General features: G+C 35.6%; 2 protein-coding genes, 3 non-coding genes and 1 pseudogene across 5 annotated transcripts; 2 read left to right on the top strand and 4 right to left on the bottom strand.

Moving 5' to 3' along the window:
- The first annotated feature begins 127 nt into the window (after positions 1 to 127).
- Positions 128 to 3,189, top strand: LOC122037837 (protein SPIRAL1-like 3). The gene is made up of 3 exons (XM_042597290.1): positions 128 to 272; positions 937 to 1,172; positions 2,882 to 3,189. The coding sequence occupies exons 2-3, from the start codon at positions 951 to 953 to the stop codon at positions 2,960 to 2,962; spliced, it is 303 nt and encodes a 100-aa protein (XP_042453224.1). The 5' UTR covers positions 128 to 272; positions 937 to 950; the 3' UTR covers positions 2,963 to 3,189.
- A 1,419-nt stretch (positions 3,190 to 4,608) lies between these two features.
- Positions 4,609 to 4,693, bottom strand: TRNAY-GUA. Its single transcript is given in 2 exon segments — positions 4,609 to 4,644; positions 4,657 to 4,693. It is a non-coding gene; the product is annotated as a tRNA-Tyr (tRNA).
- A 95-nt stretch (positions 4,694 to 4,788) lies between these two features.
- Positions 4,789 to 4,876, bottom strand: TRNAY-GUA. Its single transcript is given in 2 exon segments — positions 4,789 to 4,824; positions 4,840 to 4,876. It is a non-coding gene; the product is annotated as a tRNA-Tyr (tRNA).
- A 141-nt stretch (positions 4,877 to 5,017) lies between these two features.
- Positions 5,018 to 5,102, bottom strand: TRNAY-GUA. The gene is given in 2 exon segments: positions 5,018 to 5,053; positions 5,066 to 5,102. It is a non-coding gene; the product is annotated as a tRNA-Tyr (tRNA).
- Positions 5,103 to 5,307: 205 nt separating this feature from the next.
- On the top strand, positions 5,308 to 9,159 carry LOC122037830 (annotated as a pseudogene).
- On the bottom strand, positions 9,040 to 9,884 carry LOC122037819 (photosystem I reaction center subunit VI, chloroplastic-like). Its single transcript, XM_042597272.1, has 3 exons — positions 9,677 to 9,884; positions 9,462 to 9,588; positions 9,040 to 9,374 (listed from the first exon to the last, which is right to left on the bottom strand). Exons 1-3 carry the CDS (start codon positions 9,802 to 9,804, stop codon positions 9,195 to 9,197), a joined length of 435 nt encoding a protein of 144 aa, XP_042453206.1. The 5' UTR covers positions 9,805 to 9,884; the 3' UTR covers positions 9,040 to 9,194.
- Positions 9,885 to 14,251: the final 4,367 nt, after the last annotated feature.

The raw sequence follows: 14,251 nt of genomic DNA, 5'->3' as shown, positions 1-14,251 counted from the left end.
TATCTCATAAATAGCAAACATCGCGTTCCTCACTCAGCCTACCCAAGTTCGTAGTCTTGCTTTTATTGGACTATGTCCGGAAAACAGAGCGGGGCCCGAATTTCCCTGTGTAGACTTTGGGTTTTTTAGGCGGGCTAGAGATTACGCTATCAGAACATTTTTTTTCCCTCTATAAATAGAGCAGAAAAGGAAGTCGAACTGAGGGCCAGTTCATTTATTCTCCACCTGCCGAGCGATCGAAGCCCCGTTAGATCGGAGTCGGCGAGGAAGAGGTCAGAAGCCCTAATTTTTGTTTCTTGTTTAATTTTTCGCATTTTGTTTTCCTTTTCCTTTTTTTTTTGGGCGTTTTGATAGCCTTCCAGATCGTGAAGCAAGAGGAATGGAGCTCTAGTTTAGATATATTAATCCACCTCTCGGATTTGTCGCTGTTGCCTCTCTTTTTTGTTGCATGTGGATCTTGATTTCTCTCGGATACCTTCTAAATCGTTCTTTTGGGCTTTTCTGCTCGCCGTTGTGGTAGGGTAATCGGTCATCAGCTAAAATGTTGGTTCCTTTGGATGGATTTTTGGTACTTTCTTCTGCAACACTATGATTGTCTAAAAAGATTAAGGTCCTATAGTGCTGGCCTTGGTCGTTCGTGCTGTATGAATTTCGAGATTGAAGCGAAAGGGCCAGATTCATATGCATTTTTCAAAGAGGAAAAACTCGCATTTGTTTGATTTTTTATTTTTTTTTAAACATTTTTTTGGGAATTTGGGACTATCCATCCGATTGTATGGTTGTCACGAAGTTGTGGCATAAATAACATTATCTTAGTTCATATGAAGTTACTAGGTTTGCACGGTTCTGAGTATTCTTTTAAAACAGATAACTTTGATGAAAGCTGAGCATTATTTGCCATTGTTTTACGGAAATGGGATCCTCTTAAATCTGCAGATTGCAAGGTAAAAATGCATCGTGGAGTAAGCTGTGGAGGTGGTCAAAGTTCTTTGGGCTACCTATTTGGTAGTGGTGAAGCTCCTAAGTCTTCTGCTGAGCGTGCTGCTGAACCAGTTCAGAAACTAGCTCCTCCAACAGAGGCTGATGACAAGAAAATTCCTGCCGGTATCCATGGGAACCTAGCTAACAATTACCATAGAGCTGATGGGCAGAACTCTGGAAACTTCATCACTGTAAGCATCCTATGCTTTATTTGCTCTTATTATGAGTTATGAGATTCTTAATTCTATCTTCTTTTATAGACTTTATTGGATTTTTTTGTATATTTATAAGCTATGATAGCTGGTTTAATGTGTGCTTTCTTGTCAATATTTTACTTTCCTGTGCTTGAACCTATTGTAATTGTTACTCTTCATTTTTCATTTTTACCTTAGTTTAATTAACTATTTTTAAATGGAAATGTTAGTAGGCTAAAGTATCATTTATCATAGTACTAAAATCTATGTTTTTGTATTGAATCAATTTGAGTTTAAGATATGAGAAGTAATGGTAGATCAAAGAAAGTTGAAGTTAACATGGGTGGAATTGACTTAAGAATCTAAATATTAGTAGTGATATCAAGATATCAATGAAGGGAAAAGATCCTTGTTATGACCTCAAATATTGGGGCTAACATGGTTTTGGCTTTATGCTGGATTATTTTACCATATGCAGTGTCAATAGCAGTTAGTTACTAGTTTGACTTGCTGATATGGATTGGCTAACTGATTAGTCGCACCAGTTAATTTGAATCTAAGCTTATTCCATACTAATACAAACATGACCTTCAAGTCAGACATCTGTAACCCCGTTCCTTCAACTTGCGATGCTCAGTAGTCAGCATTTGAGTTCTGCAGGACAACACAGTAACGGATAGTCTATTTCACATCTGTTCTTGAAATCAGAATTGACCATGGCCATTCCCGTGAGGCGAACAAGGAGTTCAAGGTGTGTCATACCATGTAACTTGTAGACCAAGTAAGCATTGATTGAGCTCCTGTTGTGGGCTTGGATGTGAGCCATTAACTATTTCAGAGCATCTTTTAGGGCACCTTTACTTGGAGAAATGGGAGGGAAAAGCTAACTATTCCTGACAAGTTATTTTTTTATCATCCCTAATTTCTTTCTTCCCATTTCTCTCCAAGCTCGAACTTATCATGGGCAAATTCCTCAGTTCTAAATCCACTTTCGCCTACATGGGAATTTGCTTCCATATGCAGTTTATTTACAAGAAAAAGAGAGGAGTGGATGTGAGAGAAAATGGGTGCCAGTGGAGATGGTTGCATAGATGATGCCATTGGTGATTTGGATGGAGATTGTGGTGGAGGGGTTATATTGAGGATGGTGAGAGTGGTGGATAGGAAGCTAGGGGAGTTACAAGGGAGGAGCTATAAAACTTGCTTAGCTAGTCAGTTCAGGAGGGTCTGAGGAGAATGATGCTTACTTTTATTTTTGTAACTGTATGCCAGTGTTAGATGAACTTAGGTTAATTTATATTGCAATTATTAACTTTTGACTAGGACTGTTGCTCCCTCTTGCCCAACTTCAAATAGGCTATGCAGGATTCCATCAATAACTGAAATTTCATTGCTGTGCAATGAAGAACACAATTAATCTGTACTATATTGGTGTTCCACACTCAAACCGATTAAAGTAGCTACAACAAGTCACATGTAGAACAATGCAAGTAAAACCATATTCCAGATGGAGGGAGTGGTATTGCAGTTAGCTGAACAATAGGCTACAACAACCTCATATTTTTGCATTAAGTTTTAATGTCATGATCTTCAATAATCATAATGTAACAGAAACACAGTAGTGACTGGCTAATTACACTTGGTTGATGTATCACATGCTGTTCCATCTACATTTTGGAGCTATTTGTGAATTCCTACCTGTGCAGGAACGACCTTCAACTAAAGTGCAAGCTGCTCCCGGAGGAGGTTCATCCCTGGGATTTCTGTTTGGGGATGGTCACAAGTGAGCTTCTGGAAGAGCAAGTGGCATTGACTGCTTGCAGTCTGCATCTAAGGCATAAAAGACATGGCTATGTATTATGTACCTCCATCGTGAAAATGTCTCAGTTGATGTGTCGTTGTTACTCGCTGCTTCTTGGACTATAAGCACTAAACAGAATGTCGTTGGCTTTGTTGGCTCCCGGGGTTTAGTTGCGATTTCTTAAGCTTAAATTGAAATAGTTGATTTCTATTATCCTTTCTATTTACTTCACTATTTTGAGCCAAGGATCAATCGCCGTGAAGGAGTGCTCAAGAACAATTATGCTACCTCAAGATATGTCTTTGGATGGAAGGATCAATCCACAACAAGCTTGCATCTGACTGTGCGATATGGTCATTTGCTGCTTTTAAAACAAAATCCACTTAGTTCCTTATTGAACATCGTTGAATTTCACTGCACTTTTGCCTGTGTACTTCATGATCAGTTTACTTATGAGAGCGGAAATTAAAATTTTAAAAAAATCATAAAATTTAAGAAAAATAATTTGTAGTGGAAAAAGTTTTTATTGTTTACTTTATTAAAATTTTTAGATGAAAGATAAACATAATTCATCAACGGTTGATTTTAGAGTTAAAATTTATCATCTCAAAATCAAATGAAAAGTCGTAGATGAAAAAAAAATGATATATGTATTTTTTTCATTTATAAAATCATATTATATACTAAAAAAATATATAATGTATGTACTCTTTTTAATTCATACAAAAAAAAAAATATTTTTTCATCCTTTCTCTTTTCTTTTTTGATAATTTTTCCTATAAATTTTTTTTTGCTTCTTATTCATGCTTCAGAGTAAACAGAGATTTAGAGTCAAAATTAAGGCATGGGAATCTTAAATTTGGGCCTACATTATTCACTAATATGATCCTTTACTATTTTTTTTTTCATATTTACTAGTCTACAAGTATCATACTTAAAATCCTGACATTCATATCTCTGACCAAGTTGGCACCAATGCCCATGCTTTTATTCCATGAAGGTAGGCCAAGCTGATAATCTCACGGTTTAATCCATCATTCTAATATTTTTTATATTTTAGTTTTTCACTCATTCCAGATATTAACATACCAGTCTATTCTAATATAGTTTATGTATATTCCTATTGAATCAGTTAATTAAGAAAACTAATTTTCAACACAAATGAATCATGTATTTGACCTGTTTGAAATTTGTGTGATAATTTAATGGTATTTATAATTTAAACTCTAGCATTTTTTATTCGGTAAATTGTCATAAAATCTTCATGCAAAATTTTAATTTTGATATCAGTCTCTCTATATCAGAGAATATTTATTGAAGTTACTAATCCATATTAATTTATTTAATTCACTATATATGCATAATTTTATATAACTATGTTCAATTAAATTACATATATACTTGATTTCAAATATTGTGTCCAATTAAACTACATATATTTCTAAATTATATATATATAAAATTCCTATTATTAGATGGACTGGGAAACATTTCATAATGTATTTCTGTCGATGAGTACTTTTAAATTTACGCTAGAATTATGCCGGAAGCAGGAAGTTTTTTTATAATTCGAACTGAATACCCGATTTTAAAAAACTGTTTTTTACATAACTTTTAAACCAATTTTAAAAATCCGACCTACCGGATTTGAATCAGCGACCTAAGGATTAGCTGCAACCACTACAGTCCTCCGCTCTACCAACTGAGCTAAGGTCGGTTTGCGAAATAGTAACGGTAGAAGCCCATTTAATTAAAAAACCCGCGCACATTTTTTCAATATAATAGTAACATATTAAAAAACAATTTTAGAATTCCGACCTGCCGGATTCGAACCAGCGACCTAAGGATCATCTGCAAATACTACTACAGTCCTCCGCTCTACCAACTGAGCTAAGGTCGGTTTGCGAAATAGCAACGGTAGAAGCCAACTTAATTAAATTACCCGCGCACGTTTTTTAAATGTAATTTTCCGAAAAGAATTATGAGAAAATTCCTGAAACTATTGATATAATAGTAACATATAAAAAAGTAATTTTAGAAATCCGACCTGCCGGATTCGAACCAGCGACCTAAGGATTATCTGCATCCACTACAGTCCTCCGCTCTACCAACTGAGCTAAGGTCGGTTTACGAAATGTTATCGGTAGAAGCCTATTTAATTAAAAACCCTCGCACGTTTTTTCAATGTAATTTTCCGAAAATAATTATGAGAAAATTCCTGAAACTAAGCAAGCATGGAAAGTTACGACAACAAATACGATTATTATTTGTTTTAAAAAATGAAAACGAAAACAAATGCAATATTTAATTCGGTTTGCTTCGGTTATTTAAATAAAATTCATTCATTAGTCTCCAAGAATAACAAATGCTCTTCTGCCAACATTCTCCTCTACTAATATTCGAATAATCTAAAAAGACCACAATCTCTCTACCAATCCATGTTTTCAGGAGAAATTCTCATCCTCAAGTTCTTGAGACAACGATGTTAGCCATCCACCTAATCCCCCTCTCTTCTATTTTATACCTCCCCTGACCAATCTTCCTCTCATGAACATGTGCCCCGGTTCCTAGCATTACCCAACCTCCATTCCCTTCAACTTCCTCTTCTTCCTTGATTCCGTTGCAGGTCGACTTGAGCTCCCAATCCCCATTTCAATCTCTTTCTGTCATCAGAGGGGTGAGCTAGTTTCCCTTCCTCTTTACTCCAATTGGAAGGTAAAAACTAGCTCGCCTCTCTTAATTGGCCTAGAAAGAGATCTGTCACAGCTTCTCTGTCACCTGATCATAATCTTGTGAGCTCAACGTACCATTGCATTGTAGAAGGGGAGAACATACAGCCTTCGTAGGTTCACATAACGTGAGACAATGTTTGACAGAATAAAGCGTAGAGCTCATAGCTTAATTCTAGACGGGGAAGATGGCAATGCTAATTTCAAAGAGGAGAATGGGCTCTTCAAGAGTCCTGGACAGAGTAAGGGTCCAAGTCCAGGACCAAGTCGGGGGCCGAGTCCAGGACCGAGTCCAGGACCGAGTCCACTGCCGAGTCCACTACCGAGTCCAGGAGGACTGAGTCCTGAGCCGAAAAGCCACAACGATGGCCAGCAAACCAGCACGACCTTCAACTATGACGAAGGACCCAAGTCGAAGCCAAGGGAGAAAGGTGGTCCGCCATCTGGTAATTAAGAAAAAATATATATATAGATGCATTTGTTCATGAATGAGATGATGTTGTGCAGTTATCTAAGATTGATGATTGCACCATGCATGGCAGAAATGGAGATGATGAAGGAGAAGTTTGCAAAACTTCTGTTGGGTGAAGACATGTCAGGGCATGGAACTGGAGTTTCATCTTCTCTAGCTCTCTCTAATGCCATCACCAATCTTGCAGGTTCTATCTAATATTTATCAAATAATTCATCTATAAAATGGGCACCTACAACTTCATTCAAATAATCTATTGATATTTTCTGTGATGGCTACATTCACCATTTGTTGTTGTTCAGCTTCTGTTTTCGGAGAGCAATATCGCTTAGAACCCATGTCGGCAGAAAGAAAGGGGAGGTGGAGAAGAGAAGTTGATTGGTTATTATGTGTCACTGATCATATTGTAGAATTTGTCCCCTCCAAACAAGTATTAGAAGATGGAAGAACAATGGAGGTAATACTTAAATCCTCTACCTAGTTATTCCATGCCAAGTTGAATCTAGTCAAGTGATGAGCATTTTTACAATTCTCTTTATAGGTGATGACAAATCAACAACGAAAAGATCTGCGCATGAACATTCCTGCTTTAAGGAAGCTTGATGCCATGCTTATCGTAAGAAAGATCATATGGTTTGCAAGAAAAAAAAAAGCTTGAATCAGTTCTGATACTATGATTAATGATACAGGAATATCTAGACAACTTTAAGGAAAAGAATGAGTTCTGGTATGTATCCAGAGATGCTGATGAATCTGAGAAGGGCAATGCAAAGAGGACTGATCATAAGTGGTGGCTTCCGACCGTGAGAGTACCGGATAATGGATTATCAGACCAATCAAGAAAATGGATCCAGCATCAGAAAGAACTAGTAAATCAAGTGCTCAAAGCAGCTATGGCCATCAATGCTAATGTTATTATGGAAATGGAAATTCCAGAAGACTATATTGAGAACCTTCCCAAGGTAGACATTAGTATTATTTCTTTGGTCACTAACTAGTTCAAGAAAGCAAATGAAATGACACATAATTAAGAAACATAACAATGATTCCACACTAGCCAGTGTTCAACAACCATATTTTGCAACACTGACACTTGTGATGCTCTTATCGAAACACTTAAATCTTTTGGAAGCAATATCTTTGTTTGAATATCAACCTCTTCCCTCTATTTGACCTTGCCATTGGCATTAATTATTCTCATGATAGAATGGAAGGTCAAGCCTTGGAGAATCCCACTATAAAAACATCACAGATGATGATTTTGATGCTGAGGGATTCCTCTCATCCATTGATTTATCAAATGAACACAAGATTCTAGAGCTCAAAGACAGAATCGAAGCATCTGTTGTCATTTGGAGGAGAAAGATGATTAATAAAGATTCCAAATCATCATGGAGTTCAGGTATTAGCATGGAGAAACGAGAACAGTTTGAAGATAGAGCAGAGACTATATTGCTCATTATGAAGCATAGATTTCCTGGTATTCCTCAATCTTCTTTGGATATCAGTAAAATCCAAGATAACAAGGTATCAATGACAAACTAACTACTGCTTGGAAAAACTATGTCCAACTACTGCTTGGAAAATATACTGAAATTTCTTATTCACTGATGAATTTTCGCTTTCTCTATTAGGATGTGGGATTTGCTATCTTGGAGAGCTACTCTAGAGTGCTAGAAAGTTTAGCTTTCACCGTCATGTCCCGGATAGAAGATGTACTCCGTGCAGATGCTCTTGCTAGAGGTCCGCCTTCAACAATAGATTCAACACAATCCGAAGTCGACAAGGGCAACACATCGGAAGCAAACAATGCCATGACACTTTCAGATTTCATGGGCTGGCAAATGGATCAAGATAAGAAGGAAGATACAATTGATGGTGAGAAAGTGTCAAAGTCAGACGACCAAAAATTCATGAGGAAGCCTCTTAACATTATGGTCAACAAGAAATTTATCAGCATATTCAAACTTGAGACATGTGAGGCTTAAGCACCTCAGAAGGAACAAATATGGAGGACTAACAAACGAAGATATAGTAGTTGTTTTGTAATTACTTACACATTTCATACTGTTGCGACATGCAATTTTGGATTATTGAATGAACTCTAGCCAAAGCTATAGAATTTTTGTATAATGACCATAATGACTGACAATGAGAATACAAACATCAATTCCTTATTTCATAAAGATCACTTTATGTACATGTGTTTTCCTTTCTTTTATAGGTTCTTTTGCATCAAAAAACTCCATCGAAATTGCAAGTCAAGTTCAATGAAATAATGCAAGGATATTTTGTTTAGAAAAAAGTAATTAAACTAATACAGTGGCATATATGTATTTGAACACACACACATATATATATATGAACATTTGCTCAGAGAATGTTAAGATGATGGAATAATAGATAATCTTCTTATGATGAACTTAACTATTTTAACCCGTAGCTCACTGAGGAACTTATTATAGAAGTAAGCAAAAACCAATTGATCAGTAACTGCTTTGTTAAATTAAACCTGAGAGATATCATACAAGTACATAAACCAAGGAGGCAATTTCCTTAACTAATGTGGCTATATTGTTTTGACACAGTAACAATTAAAAGATGCAGCACAGGTTGATTCTCGCGAATACTTCAACTGTGAACTCAATTGATCAAACAAGAAATGCTTTGTTAAGATAGATTGCATAAATAAACTTGGAAGTTGAATCACCAATGTTTCATATATTGACAAGAACACAACAGATTAGTAGTCAACCAACTAAAATCAAATTCAGGCAATCATAGTTTCTTAAATAAAAAAGGAGAAACAGAGGAGAAAAACTAATAGGTGAGACCTAGAAGAGGTAATCAGAGTATAGGAACTGAACAAAAAAAGAAGTCATGTTTAAGATCAACTTCAATTCTATGCATCATACTTGTATAATCACACATGCCAATAGATTACAGAGATAATTAAGTAGGTATAAGCAATAGAAACGAGAAAATAACTAAACTTGATTTATGTTTACAGCGACCACTTAAATCTTGTCACGAGGGCCTATTGTTGGTGGTAGCTGAGGGCCTTTCTTGATGGGAAGCAGGTCGCCCGAGGCAGTGGAACCCAGGTACGCTATCGTGAAGGCACCACCTAGAAGCAAGAACTTTAGCAACAGACCTCTCTTGGTGAAAGGAGCTGCAAACGTCTCGAAGAACTTGCTCTGCAATTTATCAGACACTTCGCCGGCATTAATGGAAGAGCTAACGAGCAAACAGTAAGGACAATATCCAGCTCGCTTTGGACCTACCTGAAGAGAGTTGTAAGGCGAGGAGGCATCGGTTCCGTAGACGTCCCACTGCCCGGTGGTGTTGCCAATGTCATCGAGGTCAAAGTACACGCTGTTCTCGCCGTACTTGGCTACCACCGCGCCGGACCTATGAAGAACGGCACTTGATCACACCCTGTTCGTCCCGCAGATGCAGGAGGCGGATTCGACAAGAAAATGAGAGAATTTGCAGTCACCTGAGGTTGGCGCGAGAGGGGGCGAGGCGGGAGGGCTTGACGGCGAGCCGCTTGCCGCCGAAGGAGCTCCCGGCGAGGCCCTTCACGGTCGCCGGTTGCACGGCTGCTACGGCAGTGAGGGAGGCCATTGCTGCTGCTTCGCTAAGCGGAGGGGCGGCTGCGAGCCTTGCGTCGCTTCACGCTGCCGCGAGAATCTTTATCCGCGATTTCTCCGACCCAAAAACAAAGCTGTGTGGCATCCGAGTGTCCTGGATGGCGCGCCACGACCAAACAACCACTGACGAAGTGCCATGTGTTCCGCGGTACGATTGGCTTATCCATTGCGGATAGATATTTAAAAAAAAAAATTGAAGTATTTTGGATAAAAGGATGCTTTTGAGGATTTAAAAAGTCGGAGGAGGTTTATTTTACGAATTTGAAAATATTTAGAGTGGCAGATTCATTAAAAGACGTTTTGAAAATAAGACAAAAACAAATTATTACCTTTTTTTAATCATCAGCGCCCTCTCTTAGATGTTTTTTTTTATCACAAGAGCACTGCAACATACTCCTCGTGCAATAATAACACACTTAACCTCGAGTATACGTTCGGCCTCTTTTTATTTGTTGACATGTTAATTTTAAGTTTAAACCTTAAGTTAGTCAGACTTAGTCTATTCAACAATATTCATATTACAGTAATTATAATTTTATAATTATTATATTTTGTAAATAAAATCATAATTATTATAATATAAATTTGACATAATCATATTATATTCACATTGTAACAATTACGTTTTTATAATTATTATAATATAGATTTATTTTATTCAACAATATTTACATTGTAGCAATTATAAAATTATAATTACGATACCAATTACGAGATCATAACTACTATATAACATTTGTAGTAGTTATAATTTTTTAGCTAGTATTATATTCATCCTATTCATACAACTAGTTAATCAGTTCAAAATTTAATAAGTATGATAAGAGATAGTAATGTTGAATAATATATTTTAGAACAATTGATACGGAACAGCTTAGTTCAACGTATAATATATTAAATTAAAATTTATTCATAGATTTATTGTTAATAAAAATACGGCCCTTTTGATTTTCATACCGGAAAGGAGCTTGATTTATTTCAAAAAGGTATCTGAGCTAATTAGAAAAAGCATCACCCACTATTTGCTGACTCATTTTACAAAACCGTAAGAGAAAATATGAACCTCCTTTAAGTCAGCCTTAGCCCATGAATTTGAATTCGCCTTTTATGCTTCCTCTCTTTCTCACTTTCACTGTTATTCATTTAAAATGAAACTCAATCGAATTGAACTTAGTATATTTAAAATGTTAGACTTTTAATTATTTCGAATAATTTTTGTGTATTTTAAAAATTTAAATGTATTCAATCTAGACTTTTATAGAATTTTAAAAAATCATGTGATATTCAAACCAATGAAAAATTTCCAAAATACTTAGTACAATTTTAAAAATAAAATAAAAAGTCTTCTCCTCACCATTGAAATTTCTATAGACTTTCAAATTATCTTAATTTTTTATGAATAAGTCGTTTCTCTCTCCGCTTCTCAATTTTGATTATTTTTTTATCTTAAAAAATTGATTTATATCATTCGTGCTCCGTCAACTCACAACCTGTACTATGGCTGACCCTGATAATCCATAAGCTTGGATATTTCATTTTGAGTTTCTCTTTTTTTTTTTCTCTTTATGTGTGTTTTTCTTTTTGGGTCATCTCATTTGAATTTCATTATTTATGTTTATCTATTAATCTATTAATTTGAATTAATATGAATGCAACCCTCGAAGCTTCACCTCCACGTCTGAAGATGAAACTGATGTGGATACAACTTATTCTGAATCTTTGGCAACAATATTATTGCTAGATCAATCACAATTAAAGTCAGAAAAAAGACAAATATGGAACTTATGGATGATTTTCTACAGATGAAGAAATTAGCTTGTTTGACATCTCGACCCAAAGGACATGAGGGCCACAACTAGTTCCCACGAGTTTAATACAATGGAAACTCAAAATGCTGATGTTGGTACATTAGATGCCCAAAAAGATAATACTAAAACAGAACCATGCTAATGTCAGGGAAAAGAGAAAATGGTCAGAATGAACCTAAGACTTGAATCTGCTCTACGATTTGAACTTGGCTTTCAAGGAGTTGCATTAGTGTTGGCAGAGTTGCATGTTGTTGATGGACGCCATAAAGATGTCATCTCCTACTTGAAAGATATGTTAAAGAGGCTACTGAGTTCATCGAAAAGATCACTTAGCCAAACTGCAAGGCTTGGGGTGCGCTGCTCAATGGAGCAACGATACATGATATATGAAGCCCATATCTCTTGGTCCAAAAAAAAAAAGATCATGAACCATTTGTAATTGTGGTCAGATCGTGGTTGCGATCTGACCTTAATTGATTGTGATCCCTTTATGCTTTCATCGTCTCCTAAATTATAGTTTGGGTCGAGACGGATGGTCGAAGGCCACCCAAAGGCAGCCCCTTGGGCCTGGGGTGCACTGCTCGACGCCAGGCCACTCCTTTGCCCACCGCTGGTAACCTCTGGCCACCCGTCCCGACCCAAACTATAACCTGGGGGAGAACGATGAACCCAGGGAGAGATCACAACCAATTACGACTGAATCGCAGTCACGATCTGGCCGGAATTGCAAGTGGTTCATCTCCCGATCTACTTTTTTGTGGACCAGAGAATCTACCCCCTACATAGTGATGTTGAGCTCGGGTGGCTTGCCTTTGAACACCTGTTAGAGAGTGAGCTTGAGTGCACCTTCTCATGGTGAATTTGTACTCCAAGGTTGGGAGATGAGAAGTGAGGGAGCCAGTGGAGAAGTGCTTGAGGGTTGCGAAGATGGACAAGAGCAACATCTACAATGTCATGATCATCAGTGGATCGATGAGGAATCCCAAAGTTAAACAGCTGCCAACAATAGATTTTATCGAGTTAATGTCACATGTGACTATCATCTTATGTTATTCTAAATTTGAGGGCGAATTTCTCCATCATGGGGAGTATGATACGGAACAGAAGAGTAATTTTAGTATTTTATTATTATTATATTATTTTTATTATATTTGTCGAGTTAGATTTTGAGGATATTTTAGTCTTTTACATATTTAGTGTGGGAGTCTATATATGCATCATGTTTAGTTATTTTGAAGAGAGTTTTTTTTTAATTCTATTTTGAGTTGTTGTCTCTTTCTTGGAACTAGGTATTTTTTTTCTATTGCCTAGTATTCTCTTTGTAGAACTATCAATTTCGGTATTTATGTGTTAATCAACGAAGTCGATAGTATCCACTACATCAGTTGGTATCAAATTTTGGTATTCAAGCGTGAATCAACAGAGTTAATAGTATCCACCGCGTCAAGAATACAGTTTCTATGAAGTTTACAAATGTTTGTAAAAATCATGCAAAAAAAGTCTATAGAGTTCGATGGAATTCTTTTCACAACTATATATGTGAGACTCTATAAAAGTTAATAAAAATCTATCAACTCCACAAAAATTTATCATTTTAAAAAACTCAATAAAAGTCATTCAATTTCTTAATTGAATATACCCCTTATATTTTTATAATTGTTATAACACAGATTTATCTTGTCCAACAATATTTATGTTGTATTAGTTACAAAACTGTAACTACTATAATCATAATAACAGCTATGAAATAATAACTGCTATACAACATTTATAGTAACTATAATTTCTTAGATGTTATAATGCGAATTCATCCTATTCATACAACTAATTAATCAGTTCAAAATTTAATACATGTGATAGGAGATAGTAATATTAAATAATATATTTTTGAACAATTGATATGGAACAATATAATCCAAGCATATAATATATTAAATTAAAATTTATTCATAGATTTATTGTTAATAAAAATACGGCTCTTTTAATTTCTATATAGGAAAGGAGCCTGATTTATTTCTAAAAAGTATCAGCGTTGATTAGAAAAATTATCATCCACTGTCCATAGGCCCATTTTGTAAAATCGTAATGTCTTCTTGGATGGGTCTAGTTGTTAGTGTATGAGGTGTTGTTATAATGAGGTTTGAAGTTCGAATCTCGGTAAAATCGAGATAAATATCTCCTTTATGTGCTAGTCATTATTCTGACGGAGACGCTGAGAGCGAGCGTATTCACTTTTTGTCACAATTTTATAAAACCGTAAGAGAAAATATGAACTTCTTAAATTCGGATTAGTCTATGAATTTGAATTTGCCTTTTATGCTTCCTCTCTTCTTGTTTATTCATTTAAAATGGAATTCAATCGAATTGAACTTGATTTGTTTATACTAATCGAATGGATTAATTTTTAAAAAATAATTGAATAAATTAAATCGATAAAATATTAATTAATTTAGTAAAATCAAATTAATCCAATTAATTAAAAATTTTTAATTATGCCTGAAAATTCAGTTTTATTTAATAAAATTCAATTAAAAAAATAAAATCTAAAAATTCAGTTTGACTTAAAAATTTAATTTATTCAGTCTAGAAAATTCAATCTAATTAATTATTATT

This window comes from Zingiber officinale, chromosome 1A (assembly GCF_018446385.1).
Source record: "Zingiber officinale cultivar Zhangliang chromosome 1A, Zo_v1.1, whole genome shotgun sequence".
Classification (NCBI taxonomy): Eukaryota; Viridiplantae; Streptophyta; class Magnoliopsida; order Zingiberales; family Zingiberaceae; genus Zingiber; species Zingiber officinale.
This window is presented reverse-complemented; position numbering and strand designations above follow the sequence as displayed.

Coding starts and splice junctions, on each gene's coding strand:
- LOC122037837 (XM_042597290.1), top strand. CDS start 951: ATGCATCGTGGAGTAAGCTGTGGAGGTGGTCAAAGTTCTTTGGGCTAC. Junction 1,173..2,881: donor ACTCTGGAAACTTCATCACT/GTAAGCATCCTA, acceptor CTACCTGTGCAG/GAACGACCTTCAACTAAAGT.
- LOC122037819 (XM_042597272.1), bottom strand. CDS start 9,804: ATGGCCTCCCTCACTGCCGTAGCAGCCGTGCAACCGGCGACCGTGAAG. Junction 9,589..9,676: donor CCCTCTCGCGCCAACCTCAG/GTGACTGCAAAT, acceptor CGTTCTTCATAG/GTCCGGCGCGGTGGTAGCCA. Junction 9,375..9,461: donor CGCCTTACAACTCTCTTCAG/GTAGGTCCAAAG, acceptor GATAAATTGCAG/AGCAAGTTCTTCGAGACGTT.